This window comes from Chlamydotis macqueenii, chromosome 1 (assembly GCF_036417535.1).
Source record: "Chlamydotis macqueenii isolate bChlMac1 chromosome 1, bChlMac1.mat, whole genome shotgun sequence".
Taxonomy (NCBI): Eukaryota; Metazoa; Chordata; class Aves; order Otidiformes; family Otididae; genus Chlamydotis; species Chlamydotis macqueenii.
This window is the reverse complement of record NC_141556.1, coordinates 102,849,722-102,863,601: the sequence shown is the minus strand read 5'-3', so window position 1 is coordinate 102,863,601 and position 13,880 is coordinate 102,849,722. Positions and strand designations below refer to the sequence as shown.

The following is a 13,880-nucleotide window of genomic DNA, read 5'->3' as shown; positions in this document are numbered from 1 at the left end:
TTAGGATACGTACATGCACTTTTCCATTAATCATTGAATGTACCGCAGGTAAAATAAAGGCACAGCACAGGCAAACCGCAAGTACTTGGGCAACTTGGAAAGCATTTCTAGTTGAACAATGCGTAATAGGTTCCTTGCAGTCAAGCAGAGACCTCCACCTCTTTAAATATATGCAGTAGCATTTAATTTGTTTCCAATATTTTACATTAAAATCAGGTCTTCCACAACACACTACATCTGAAGCTGGCTAGCTTGTAAGAAAAAGAAGTGGTTTACTGATTTTTCCTTTTTTTTTTTTTTTTTTTTTTTTTTGTTTAATAGCAACGTAGTATTTACAATATTTACAAAATGCAAAACAGGAATCCACATCTGTGCATGGAAAAGCTTTACCGGCATTCGTGATGCTCCTTGATGATAGAACTAAAGGCGTTCTGATGTAAACTTGTCTTCACTCTTTTTTCCCTTTGCCTTCTGTTGCAAAACCAAACTCTCACAACTTCTTTCTCAAGATTGAGCCCCTCAGCCATCCTCATAATTTCCTGAGAAGAAGGCTTACTTTGCTCTCCAAAGTGTCTTTCTAGGGCTTCTTTGGCAGCGATACTGGATAAAGGGATAAAGTGTCACCTTTAAAAACTTTTCTGACACATTCAGGCTTTCACCACTAGTTCAGGAGAAGGGTCAAGTAAGAGCACAGAAGATAGTGACTTGGTATGTTTCCTCTTTTTCTATGTAAAGGAAGCCCACAGAGCTTACAGTACACTGTATTTCTTTGCTGACATGAACAGCTTGACATCACGCAACATTTCAGCACAGAGTAATTGAAAGGGAAAAGCAGCATCAAGTTCAGTGCAATTTCAGTTGTAATCATGAAATGTTTGTGCTTCTTCACGTTCTCAAGGAGATACAGCTACTAGGCAGATATGAATGAGATCACAGGAACTGGAACAAGCCTGACCACCCATTCTGCCCCAGTCACAGCAGTGTTGTGGGGGTTCAGCAAATGCACGCTACTGGGGTTACTTGGTTGTGGCACATCATGGTAAACTGTCTTTATCTCAACCCATGAGTTTTCCTTTTCTTTCCAATTCTGTCCCCTGTTCACCTGGGCATAGCGAGTGAGGGGCTGTGTGGTATTTAATTTCCAACTGGGGTTAAACCACGACAAGTGACCAAAGTTGAGTGGTTCAGTAAACAAAATAAGTTAAGATTCCTGTCTTCCCTTATTGTCAGATAGAATTTCCTTCATGTTTGTGATACGTTTTCTCAGAAAACAAAGAGTATCCACAACATGCTTGAGTGCCAACAGGATGCAGCCAAAACTGGCGTCAGCAGTAGCTATTATTTCTTTGGACACAAGAGGGCACTTCATGCATTAGTCTGGAAATGAAGTGCAAGTATTTCTGTTACAGAAACATACAAAGTGTTTGCTGGAGTTCTAGGTTTTTTTCATTAATTCATCTGTAATATATTCTTTCTCTTGCATTTATAGGTCTATTTTGCAATATTTAGTAACATTACCAAAGCTACCCAATTAATGCATAATTAATAGCATAATGTTCTGCACACATAGAAGTATAGAAACATCATTAGTTTTCACTAACAGTTTCTTAGGCTTTCTAATCGAAGTAGAAAATAAAATAGCTTCCACAAATTCAAATTAAGTTGGTTTTGCTGAGGGTATGATAACCTAATTTGGTTAGTGGGACTTTTGTTTTACCTCTCGTTTGCCTTCAAACATCCATTAAGAATTTCTAAGAGTAAGGCTGCAGTTCAGATAAAGTCCTGATTCGTTTGAGGTCCTCAAACTGAGGTCCTATATGCCTTCAAAGGAAAACAAGTATTTTCTTACCCTATGGGATTTGATTCTGAACTTTGTCTCAATTATCTATGCCTTTGACAACCTGCCATATTTGACGCTCACAGTACACTGGGGTTAGATGTAAAAGCAGGATGTAAAAATGCTTAATATGAGGACTTATTTCCTCAATAACTGTTAAAAGACAACACCAAAAGCTACAATGTTAGATAAGAAGTCTCCAGTGGGTTTCTCTAGCCAGGAGAAAACACCTAGGACAAAGATGCTCTCAACTCACAACCCTCACATAGGCTATACTACATTAACTAGGGAAGGTCTTAGCACTGCTCCCCAAGAGTAAAGCTTCATTCATTGTGAGGTGCTGTGATGAGTAAATGAGCTATGAAGCACCTCCCATCCCAAGTTCACTCCTAGTTGAGAGGCATCTCCTCAGAGGAATACTTAATTCAAAAATCAGAGGGAAATCACATCTTCATTTTATTGCTTATATCAAAGGCAATATGACTTAAAAAACAAGCCTCAAGTTTAATGTGAGAGAGGTACATATTGCGGCTATGGGACTATAGAGCATCTCTGGGAGGTGGCATGGCATATCAAAATGATCCCTGTTCAGAGAATAGGCAATTTACTGGAACAGGTAGGGCCTGACAGCACCAGGGTTGTGCCCAGAGCCAGCCAAATTCCCTTCCTGTGGAAGTATTCCAGGCTCCTTGGAAGCCTCCTGAGTGTACTCTTCTTCACCAAAGGTTATAAATGTCTGGGATATGTAAAGGAGAAAGAAATACTCCATGTTCTCATTTTGCCTACTTAATATTTGGTTTGTAATATGATTTACCAGCCTGCTTGATTTCCACATGGAGATGAGGCTGGATAGATGGTAAATATTGACCACCAGAGATGTGAGAAACGGGAGAAGGAGGTTCCCAGAACAACTTCCTGGTTTTCCTCTTCAGCTTGTTAGTGTTTCTCTGGGGGCTCCAAAGAATCCAGTTACACAGGATAGGGACAGGGATGCAGTATTACATGTAAAAGCTTACCCTTAAACCTCCTAGACCTCAATTGCCTGGCAAAATAATGCAATTTATTTTGGTATAATGTAGAACCTCCCAAAATGAAAACAAGGATGCTCTGATACCTTATCTTCTATATAGATATCATAAAATTTGGGCAGAATTTAATTAAAATTTTTTTATCATATGAAACTGTGTTGTTGTACATTGAAAAAAAATGTATTTAATTGGGAAAAGTATCGTATTTGGAGTAAACTGGGGTTTTGGAGGTTACACTGTTATTTTCTACTAGAATATTTTAAAATAGTAACACATTTTGAAACACTAGCTATAGAGATTCATTAATAGAAAATAACACTTTGATTTTGAACCCAAGAGAAACAAGTATCTTAGCCAAAGTGGTTTCTAACATGTAACAGCCTAAATATTTATTACCTTATGGTGGTTCTGCGCTTCCTCTTCCGCTCATTCACTCCAACCTTTTCATTGTACAAAGCTGCATTAAAAACAAAACCCGGCAGTTATCTTCCACAGGGAATGGAAAACAAGCACAACTATCTCCAGAAAAAAAAAAAAAAAGTCCTTTCTTTGAAGACAGAAGAAAGCTAACAGATAATGCCGCTGAATAAGAGCAGCACCATACATAGGAGCACTTCTTTCTTTAAGATGGTTGGTTATTTTTTTACCTCCAGCCATAAATGGTTATTAGCAAAAACGGTGTGCTACCTGTAAAGCTACAAACAGCGCTGGCTCTGTGCCTGTCGTCCTGTGGAGCCATACTGCAGCCCTCTCATTTCACATACCTTGCTCCTCCTGCCCTGTGAGGTACAGTCTAGGGAGACGGAGTTCATTTCCGTTCTTCTTGGCTACCTCACCCTCTTTCTTCAGAAATGCAACCGTGGCCCTCAGCCCCATGTGTTCATGTGCCTCTTCCACCTCGCTTCCTGATGGCCGAGTTGCCCCTCAGTTCTTAGAGGCTGCTGCCTGCATGCATGACCTGACCCTGCAGTGCAAGCCTGTAATGCTGCTCAGGCGGTCAGCAGCTGCTACCTGCCACAACCCCGTTACAAGAGATTTTTGCAATATGCCAGCCACATTAGGAGAACCTCTGATTTCTAGTGCAGTTATGGAGGAAGGAAGCTTTCCACATTTGATTCAAAGGAAACTGAAGTGTGTGGCAGAAGGAGCTGTTTAATTATGTTTTCTACTGCTGAATACAACAGCAAATCAAAAGCATAGCATTAAGATCATCTTCTCTTTCTTCCCATGCTAGGTGATTGCTAGTCCTGGCTTTCACTGTCACCTCCAGGCACACTGCTTCTCAGCGTTGCGACTCACCCAGCTGAAAAGGCTGTTCTCTAAGGCAACCCATTTCCTTTAAATCAACCAACCTGTTCTAAATCGTACTTTGCCCGGTGGACCCCATGACTCTTCCTGCAACTGGAAAGTAACTAGGCAAAAGGAAGGGAATCCTCTAGCAGCAAAAAGATGCATCAGAAACCTCTATGCCGTGCTGTTCTTCTTCAGGGTTTAAAGCCTCAGCTGAACTCAAATCCTTTCCCTCATAGCCGCATCTTATATGCCAGACGCTGGAAGGAAGAGTCCTTTGCTAGTGGAGAACCCCTGTGTGCTGCTAAATGAGCTGTCCTGCAGATCCTAATAACAGCTCTGACCTATGCTACAGAAGGGGAGCTAGCTTGCTGGCACAGGACTGAATGAAATTACTTCCAGTAGGCCAACCAGTGTGTCTGCTATCCTGTTCCCTCCATGCCTTTCAGTTTGCCCCTCCTTACTCACTTATAAAAGGTAACAAAAATTTAATGTAAGCACACTTTAGTATTCAAAGCTGGTAAAACAAAAACCTTTAGTCTGTGGTAGACACACACTAGTCCTTCAACATACCTATAGGATTCCAGTTTAAATGCAAATCAATATTTAGAGGATTTCAATTACCTACCTCCTACTTGTTCAGCTTCCTCCAGCCACTTGGACAGTATCGATTTCAGTTTGCATGCGTTCTTGAAACTCAGCTGCAAGTTTTCAAACCTGCAAATAGTAGTTTGGCTGAATTCAGAGCCATGCACAGCAGCCAGTGCTTCTCCAACGTTGGTTTGTGTATAACCTGTCAAAAATGAAGAGAAAAAAAGTCACTTTGGAGCTTTCTAGAAAGGGTTACTTTCCTTGAGATGCTTAGCCCTTCACTGCTGACTCTTATGAACAGCATGTGACTGCAGTGCCCTCAGGATGGATTTTCTGCAGAGGTCTCTGTGGCTGACACTGAGTTCACGTCAGAGATGTGCTCAGTTTCCTGCTGGTTTCAGTGGAGTTTCACACTGATTTAGTGGAGTTTTACATGCCAAAACTAGGGCTCTGAGAAGGATCCAGGCACCTATCTTTCCTTCTATAGATGGTGCAATGGCAATAAGCTAATCCCTGGCTGCACCGCTGGTCTCCTGTTATTTGTTGCAAACAGTAAGTTGATGCAATCAGAGACATGCTGCAACTTCCGTGCAGGCACTGACTTTGTACCAGCAGCTCCCTGCTCAGCGCTTTGAACATGTATTTGCATGTTCAGGGGTCTGGCTCATTGTCCTCTCTTTCTGCCTCTGTGCCAGAGCAGGCAGGATCTCTTTAGATGCTGGATGTCTCACGAGGCAGCTTTTTACCTCCATTTTGATTACACTAGCTCTGTGTCTCTCAGTCTCAGACCCGCAGCCCATATTAACTCTGTCTTCCTTCGTAAAGCTCAACCTCAGATTTGTTCTCCTGTGCAAATTGCATTTTTCCCACTAGAGCATTAAGCCCAGTCTCACAGGCTCAGTGCCATCTGTTTGCATGAGAGGAAGCTTTGTTTCCTCACAAATTCAGGATGGACATGCAGTAATAATTACAGTGATTAACAGCATGGGGCCTAGCAAACTTTTCCACTGCTGTGGCTGACTTTAAATATATTACATACCCCAAAACTGAACAAGCAGCAAATATTATTTTAAACCCTAAAATTTAGTTTCTGTCATTATTTTTACACTGCAAATGCAACATACAAGCTTTCTAGATGTTGAGATAATACATAAATACCACTAATAAGCTTATAATATTTTTTACATTTATAAAGCTAGAAGTATGCCCTATTTTGTAATGACACAATGTAATGTTACAACCAATAATGTCAAAATCGCAGCTCTACATTTGGAGTACCTAATATTCGTGAGTGGGCTGAATCTGCTGCGCTGGCTGGTTTTCTTTTTTCAATACATTTCAAAAAACGGTGAGACAGACTTGTATCTTGGCACAAGAAAATAAACCAGGAAGAGAAGCATCTTACTGGTACGAAAGATTTGCCATGGATGTCACCCATCTTGTTTATGGAAATGACATTACACCATCAGATGAAGCACTTCATGGGGAAGAGGATGGGTATGAGAAGTGAGAGCATGTGATGCCCTAAGTTGCAGAAAATTCAGGGCTGTGCAAAATAATGCATCTACTACTGAATGTAATTTACTGAATTTAAGAGCAATAATTTTCTCTGCACTTAAATAATTTAAGGGCAAGAAAGCTTAAAATAACTTTCTGCATACTTAGTTGCAAAAAGCTGAAGTTCATTAATTCCGTGCAACTCTTCTAGGAGTAGAGAAGGTTTGGCAGTGCAAGGCATGGTTAGAGTTATGATTAGATGACTGCTGAGGCTGGACCATAAAACATTTGAAAATAATTGGGCTTTCACTTAATTTTTTCTTCAGCCTTTTATTCATGGACATAAAGCACATACCCAGCTTAATTCTCCGCAGTTTAAATTCGTTAGCAAATTTCTCCAGTTCCCTGATTTCAGGGGAGTCCATGTCAACAGGCTCTTCAACAGACTTGCTTTTTCTGCGGAACTCCTGCTTGAAGTCTGTGGTGGTGGGATCGTCCGTGAGGAGGGACTGGTGCATGGGCGTGAAGCCATGGCCCAGGGCACAGGAGCTGGCGCTCAGGGCGTGCTCCGGGAATTTGTAAAGGCAAGGGGTCAGGCTACCTGAGCAACACCAAAAAGAAAACTCAGTACAGTTATTCTCTACCACTACACAATAAAACCATGGCTTCATCATCTCATAATCCAGATCTGGTATTTATTATATTACATATATGAAGATATCCAAGTGTGAGAATCTCCTAGGAGATACAGTCTTGTCCCAAGATACACACTTGTCCCAAGATGGTAAATGGCCCAAACTTAAGCAAACAACAATCCAAGGCCTCAGCTGGAATTAAGTGGCACAACAAGATTGATAGATCTATGTCATTTTGAGCCACTTAAAATGTGCCAGGCTCTATTTCCTGGTACAAAGAGTATTTCCATGTAAATACCATTTAATGCTCAGGCAAGATACTATCTTGGTTTAGCTTCAGCATAACACTTATTTGGGGAAAGTACACAGATAAGGGCTCAAAGAAAAAAAAAAAACAACAAACACACAAACCCACCAAAATCCAGAACACATTCAAAATGATTGTTCTGGCTCAAAAAGAAATTGCTTAAGTACAAAACAAAACTATCTCATGCTACCTTTTGTTTGCAAATATCAGAGTTAACAAGGAGATGCAGTGAAAGAGTGAAAGCTGGGGTTTTTTTTTGCTAGATATTGTGCATAGAGCTAAAGAGTCTCTGACCTGAGGGGGAAAAGAAAATCATCAGAGAAATATTAACACTCTTTAGCGTACCTGGAGTAGACAGTAAATTACATTTTCTTAGGATATCCTTGCCAATTTTCTAAATTAAACAAAACTTCACAGCAGAACTCAGAACTTCATTAACCTCCCACCCCTTTCACCATTTACTTTTCTTGTCTTCAGTGCCCTGATTGCTCTTGCTAGCATTGAGGGTTCTAACCCCATAGGAAGATTTTATACACTTCACACAGGATAACCACAAAAAAATATTTTCTCAAAGAATAAAGAAAAAGGCTAAAAACAAGTAGAACTTACTTTGTAAAGTGCTGACACCATTTACCACATTGGGATGCGGCATGCTGCATGTCTGCAAGATGCGACTCTGGGAAAGACTTGCTGATAGCATTTCTGGAGTTGCAGGCTTGATGCCTAAAAAAAAAAAAATAAGAGTAAAAAAAGAAAGGAGAAAAATGAAGATGTATTTATTTTTTAATTAAACAAAATTAACTTCTGAGCAACACTTTTTCTTTAATACCTATCAGCTTTCCTCATCTGAACAATGACAGGAATGTTTGCAACAGACACATAAATGCAGAATGAAATAGGATCATTTGGACATTTGCAGAGTGAAGGAAGTTTGCACTCTGTCCATAAGAAGTCCCTATGCAGATGTATTCATCTATCCTAACTTACCTAATATATCCTTCATTCTTAAGTGAAATAAAATGCTGAGTTTGATTTTGGATTATCTCCAAGCCACAATTATTTCCTGGAAGTTGTGTTTATTTGGTTCACAGAGTCATCTCATTGACTGCTACTTGAACTTGTACAGAATAGCAGTTCCTCTTTCTTACTCGGCCTGGGACACGGAAAACTGAGCAGGATGCTAGCATATATTCATGAATGTAAAAATCCATTGTCATCTGTATGATCTGCCTGCTGAATTTAGCTATTCTTCCATTATGTCACCATTTTATTTTACAGCTTCAATCAGGGCTCCATCACCCCAGGTACTGGTAATACACAGGTATATCAGGTACATCATTCCCAGCCCCTCAAAATGTTATGATCCCCAGAGGAAGTGGACAAAGGTGAGCAAAAAGAGCACCACTGTCTCAGTCTTGTAGAGAGAAATAAGACACAGAATGATTTTCCGAGAGATGCAGAGGTTTGGGGAAACTCTGGGCCCTGACCCCTAATTTCCCAACCCCTTTTCTAGTGCCTTAACCTCAATTCTGCCTTCTTGTCTTGAATCCATTCCTCTAAAGGTAAACTGACCAAAATCCAGATACTAATAGCTCACCCAGTTGAGGGTATGTCTCTTACCTGCCATCACCCCATAGGTAGACGGTTGATTTCCATAATGACAGGAAGGCACAGAGTAATGAAGGCCTGGCAAAGTGTTTCCCAAAGTTGTCATGGCAAAGTGGATACGGGAGCATATAGGAGTTTGGATCAAAGACAAAACAGACGAGACTGGTAAGAAAATGTGTGAAGATTCAAGACATAGCCTTTAAGTTCAGAGGCAGACAGTACCTTTGTACATAGTTTTCGTGTGCATTCAGTAAACATTTAACTCTAAGCTGTAGCCATCAGATTAACACTGCTGGAAGTCCAGACACTTGGCCAGGTTGCACCAGATGAGACTGCCAGCATCAACAGAGAGATACCCTCTGAGCCAAGAACAGAAGTTGTCATGCTGTGGTCTCAATGCAATATTTTTAGTATAAACTATAGGCATAACCCAGTTTCCACATACCGCTGAGCAAGGGAAGCATTGAATTCTCCAGGAGGAGACTGGTTCCTCTCCGCACCCAACTTCTACAGAATCACAGAATGGTTAGGGTTGGAAGGGACTTTCAAACTTCATCCATTTAAGTTTACATAAAAGCTTGCTCTACGTTCCTAGAAAATTGGCTTCACTGTCATGCAAACCCCACCGTGAACATAGGCATCAAGGCAGGCAATATTTTATGTATGTCTAATACCTGGATTTCCAAAAGCAGCAGTTTGGGACATTTGCTTTGAGGCATCCATAAGTCGCATTTTCTTAAGGGCCAAGCCACCAAAAACATTTCAGAGTGCTTTGGCAGGGTGGTAGGGAAACAGGAAGACAGATTCTGGGCTCTTCTAAAAAGTTAGGTTTATATAAACGTTTTCCATCATCAGCACCAACAAAACCACAATTAATTTATCTCTAGTGTCCTCACAGGGGTGTTTCAGATCTGTGCTTAGTAGTCACCAGCGCCAGAAGAATCAGACAATTTTTTTCTGAATGCAAGATGAGAAATATGGCTGTTTCTCATGCTTAAGTGGGCATAGAATGCATAGAGTGTCCCATCTAACAACTGCTATAAAATATAACATTAACAATTCATGTTTGTAAACATTCAGATATGTAAAACTACACTTTAGAGAACACACTCCAATTGTTCAAAACAATATAATTAAGTAGGGACTAGAATCACTGTTTTTTCCAACAGTAATCATAACAGTAAAATGTCCTCTTGTATATAGACATAAAATCTAGTAAAACCGGCATGCTTATACTTGTATAAATGCACCAAAGATAAAGGTTGCATTAATAATACTAATGCATTTAGAGTAATGCAACTTTTCTTTTGAAATAAGATCTAACTATCCTCTGGTGTTTTTTTCTATTATTTCATAATCTATAGACTATAATTTTTATGCATAAAAATAACATTTTCAACTTACTAATAAGGATTTAAAATTAAATAGTAAGAATTATGCTATTTAAATGAAATAATAACAAAGTGTTGAGGACACTGTAGAACATCAGCTGTATGACATGGTATAGTATTTGAACAGAAGTATATTCACTTCTATTTTGTGATTCAGAATTGTTACATGCATTTTTTGTTATTTTGATATTTAACATAAGTCGTTATTCAAAATTCTTTCACATCTACTTTGTGCATGAATTCTCTTCAGATGCTTTCACCAAAATGACATCGTTTATTACAATTTCTGAATCTATGTACAAAATTTGTAGACCTTTACTCATTATAGTTAGCACCCTCTGTCACTGCTTCCATTCCCACAGGTTCATCTGCTAGATGTGATCCTGCAAAGAAAATTCCCACTGACTACAGTGGTGTTTATCCTTGAGTGGTAACTACAAAATATCAAACCCCAACTCTGAAGTAGCCAAGCAAGTGCTTTTGGTTGGCTGTTATAACATACTTTCTGTTATGGAATGAGATGATGAATCTAGAAAGTACTACTATGATACAGATACATATATTTGGCCTCATACAAAATTTAAATTCTCCTATTCCCTACTATCACTGTTAACCAACAGCCCTATTAGGATATTTTGAGCCTCCTGCTTAATGTATACGACCCTCTTATCTATCAGCAATGCTCAGTTTTCATTACTTACATGCTTTTTCTTATTATTAAAATGTTTTATTGCTGATGCATTTCAGGAGAAGGCTAGTTTCTTGTTAAGACCCCAGAAAAAAATCTTACCTTAATGCAATTTCAAATAAATAAAAATTATTTCTTTTTCTATTCCTGAATGCTTTCCATCATCAATTCCTGTATTCCAGAATACCACTTCTGCAGGTTTAATGTTGCAAGAAAACTCTCCCTCTGTCTCTCTCAGACAGTTCAGCGATTACATAGTCCTAGTATTTAAATACAATTAATTGAATTATACACATAAACACACAAAATTCAAAAATATTGATGAGGCTTCTGTTACCAATTTTGAACATCCCAGTTAAAGTCTTGATTCAGTATGCAATATGCTTTGTAAAGCAATGTTTTTCCTTCTTGAAAGCTTCCTCAAATGATATTTAGGCCTGACCTGTTTTAATACATTTTCTATTTAAAGTAATTTATATTATTTTAAATTATTGTTACATAATAAACGAACTTCCAATTATTTTGCATGACACTTGTCATTGAAGGCTATATAGTCTTTACAACAGTGACAGTGTTTGAACCTGTTTTAAGTGAATGCATTGGTACCATACTTGAACCTAATCTTGTAACAAACCTAGTGAAAGCTACAAATTTAGCTAAAACATAAACATTTAGGAGTTTCCTGATTAATGCAAAGTTTTGTGAAAATGCTTCTACTTTACTTAGTCTCAATCACACACAGCATTGATAACAAATACTTCAAATATTGCAGAACTCGATGAACACGTATTATCCAAAAGCGTTACAAATGAGAGTTACTGAGAGCAAGATTATTTTTTAAAAAGTACCTGTAGACACAACATTGGTGGCATGGTTAGAAACCGGCAGGCACTCTGCGGCGCTGTGATGCATTATCAGAGGCAGAGAGGGAGAAGAGTCAGAATTCAAGGGTACAAAGGTGTCAGATGAAGCAAACGCTTGGCAAGTCATACCCTACAACAGGCAAAAGAGCCGCTTGCCCCTGTTTTCTAACAGAATAGATCCTGCGTGATTAACAGCAGCTCAAACTCTATTCCAAGCTTTTTACCTGCATATACATATACAGAAGGGCTCCAGAGCACAGGGAGGTCGTGTGCAGGTATTTATACCACTAGGAAATCCCTTTATCCATTTTAATGTTCCCTTCCCAGCAATAGTGCTATACTGCTATAGAGCCTCCTTCCTTCCCACACAAACACAATATGTGTCCAATTAATTGGGGGGGGGTGAGAAGAGGGAAACCAGAGACATGATTTGACAGATATTTTCAATTAGGTCTTTTGTGAAGAACAATGACCAGAAAAAAAAAACCACAAAGGTATCGTCTCTAAAGTCGGTAGCAATGAAACAGGTATGTTTAATACTAAGTAGGTTTCCACAGTTAACACCTGCCCACAAAATCTCATCCAGGCAATTGTCTGGAACACAACCTGGCTGAGAGCTCAATTTAAAGCCTACAAAAGTCAGGAACCTACAGCAAAAAAAAAAACTAAATTAACCTAATTCCCAGCAGTTGCACAGTGATCGTTTGTCTTAACATAGACTAGTATAAATGAGACACGTGTAATATGGAGCAGCTGTATCCAGGAGGAAGTTTCTGGAAAGATAGCTTTACATAAGCATGATGTGCTAAATGTTCATCTAAGGCAAAGTCTTGAAAGAGCCCATAGTGTCACATAAAACTCATTCACAGTTCCTACTATTAATGTACACTACCACAGCACCTACACTCTCATCCAGAAGGTCCCAGTCTCTATTGTGCTGCACACTAAGTAAAAGCAGGATCTTTTCCTAAATAATTTATTAAGGGATTTATTTACATGAGATTAGAATTACTTTCAAGCAGTAAAGAATATACAGTTTACCCTAAAAATGATTGAAATTACTGCAGTACACCATAGTCATATATTTTATATACATGCCATAAATTTTAAGGTAAAAAATTAAGCAAGCAGTCTATTTCATTTATTTTTACTTTATAGAAGGTAAAGTATATTGATATGGAAGGGTTTTTTTTGTGGTCTGCTTTTGGGTTTTTGAGGGGTTTTGGTTTTTGGTTTTCTTGTGACCAAAGATGGTTGGGTCAGACCTTTTATTTATTTTATGTAAAGATGATGATACTTTCGGTGTGTTTGGTATTCCAAAATGGTTCAAATGTCTGAATTATGATGGCATAGACTTCAGATACACGAAATGGGAGCAATCATACATAGTACTGTGTCTTTTTTTCATGGATTATTGCAGAAAAGTGGTGTTGCATCTGTAGAATCCTTGATATTATCTGTAAACGTGTTTGGGGTAAGGCTGCATCTGAGGTTTTTGAGAAATTTCAGAAGAATTACTGCATATGGCAAATTGCACATGTGCTTTATCAGTGGTGAGGCTCTACGCTCGTAACTATTATATATACATGTACTTTCATATTGAAAAATATACAAAAACTTCAAAATAATAATTGCAATATTATGGAAGATAGTGTCATCAAATGAACTACCATCTCTATTACTTTGAGCTTGGCTCAGTCTGTGGATTCATGAGTATGATGACTAATGAGTAAGTACTGAGTCTTAAACTCCAGCCTTTCGTTTAGCTAAGGCTATATTTGGAACCCATATAGTGCTCAGATGAGAGCACGGGACTGAAGGAAACTAGGTCAGAATCAGCAATGATGGCATTGCCTTATAACACCTTATAGACTACAAACAGTTGTTAAATGGTATATCCTTCTTATGACACAAATAATTTTGTTAGCACCAATGGCAGGCACTCAGCCAGAGTGATATGCATAAATTGTTACTTGAGTGAGTGGAAATTCAACAATTATTCTAAGCATTTTCATCTCTGATAACCTTTTCTCCCTCAACACAGAGCATGATACATCCACCAAGGGCTTCAGTCCACCTACCTCCTGGGGTTTTGAAGCCATGGGAGAAAAAGAAACACTAAGAATAACTTTACAGCACTGTCTT

The 13,880-nt window shown here is 38.9% G+C and overlaps 1 protein-coding gene across 2 annotated transcripts; it reads right to left on the bottom strand.

The window, feature by feature from the left end:
• Nucleotides 1-386: 386 nt before the first annotated feature.
• Nucleotides 387-11,862, bottom strand: POU1F1 (POU class 1 homeobox 1). 2 transcript variants are annotated; one of them, XM_010126677.2, is made up of 6 exons: nt 11,721-11,862; nt 8,806-8,955; nt 6,599-6,844; nt 4,784-4,948; nt 3,262-3,322; nt 387-600 (listed from the first exon to the last, which is right to left on the bottom strand). In XM_010126677.2, exons 1-6 carry the CDS (start codon nt 11,860-11,862, stop codon nt 387-389), a joined length of 978 nt encoding a protein of 325 aa, XP_010124979.1. The 2 variants fall into 2 exon arrangements, with proteins under 2 accessions (XP_010124979.1, XP_010124980.1); XM_010126678.2 differs by having other exon boundaries at nt 8,806-8,871.
• Nucleotides 11,863-13,880: the final 2,018 nt, after the last annotated feature.

Bases quoted from the DNA above. Each gene is read 5' to 3' on its own strand.
- POU1F1 (XM_010126677.2), bottom strand. From the start codon at position 11,862: ATGACTTGCCAAGCGTTTGCTTCATCTGACACCTTTGTACCCTTGAAT. The intron at 6,845-8,805 runs GTAAGAGACATA...GGTGTTGCTCAG, and splicing joins TACCTATGGGGTGATGGCAG to GTAGCCTGACCCCTTGCCTT. The intron at 601-3,261 runs GTAATAAATATT...CCCTTTATCCAG, and splicing joins AAGCGCAGAACCACCATAAG to TATCGCTGCCAAAGAAGCCC.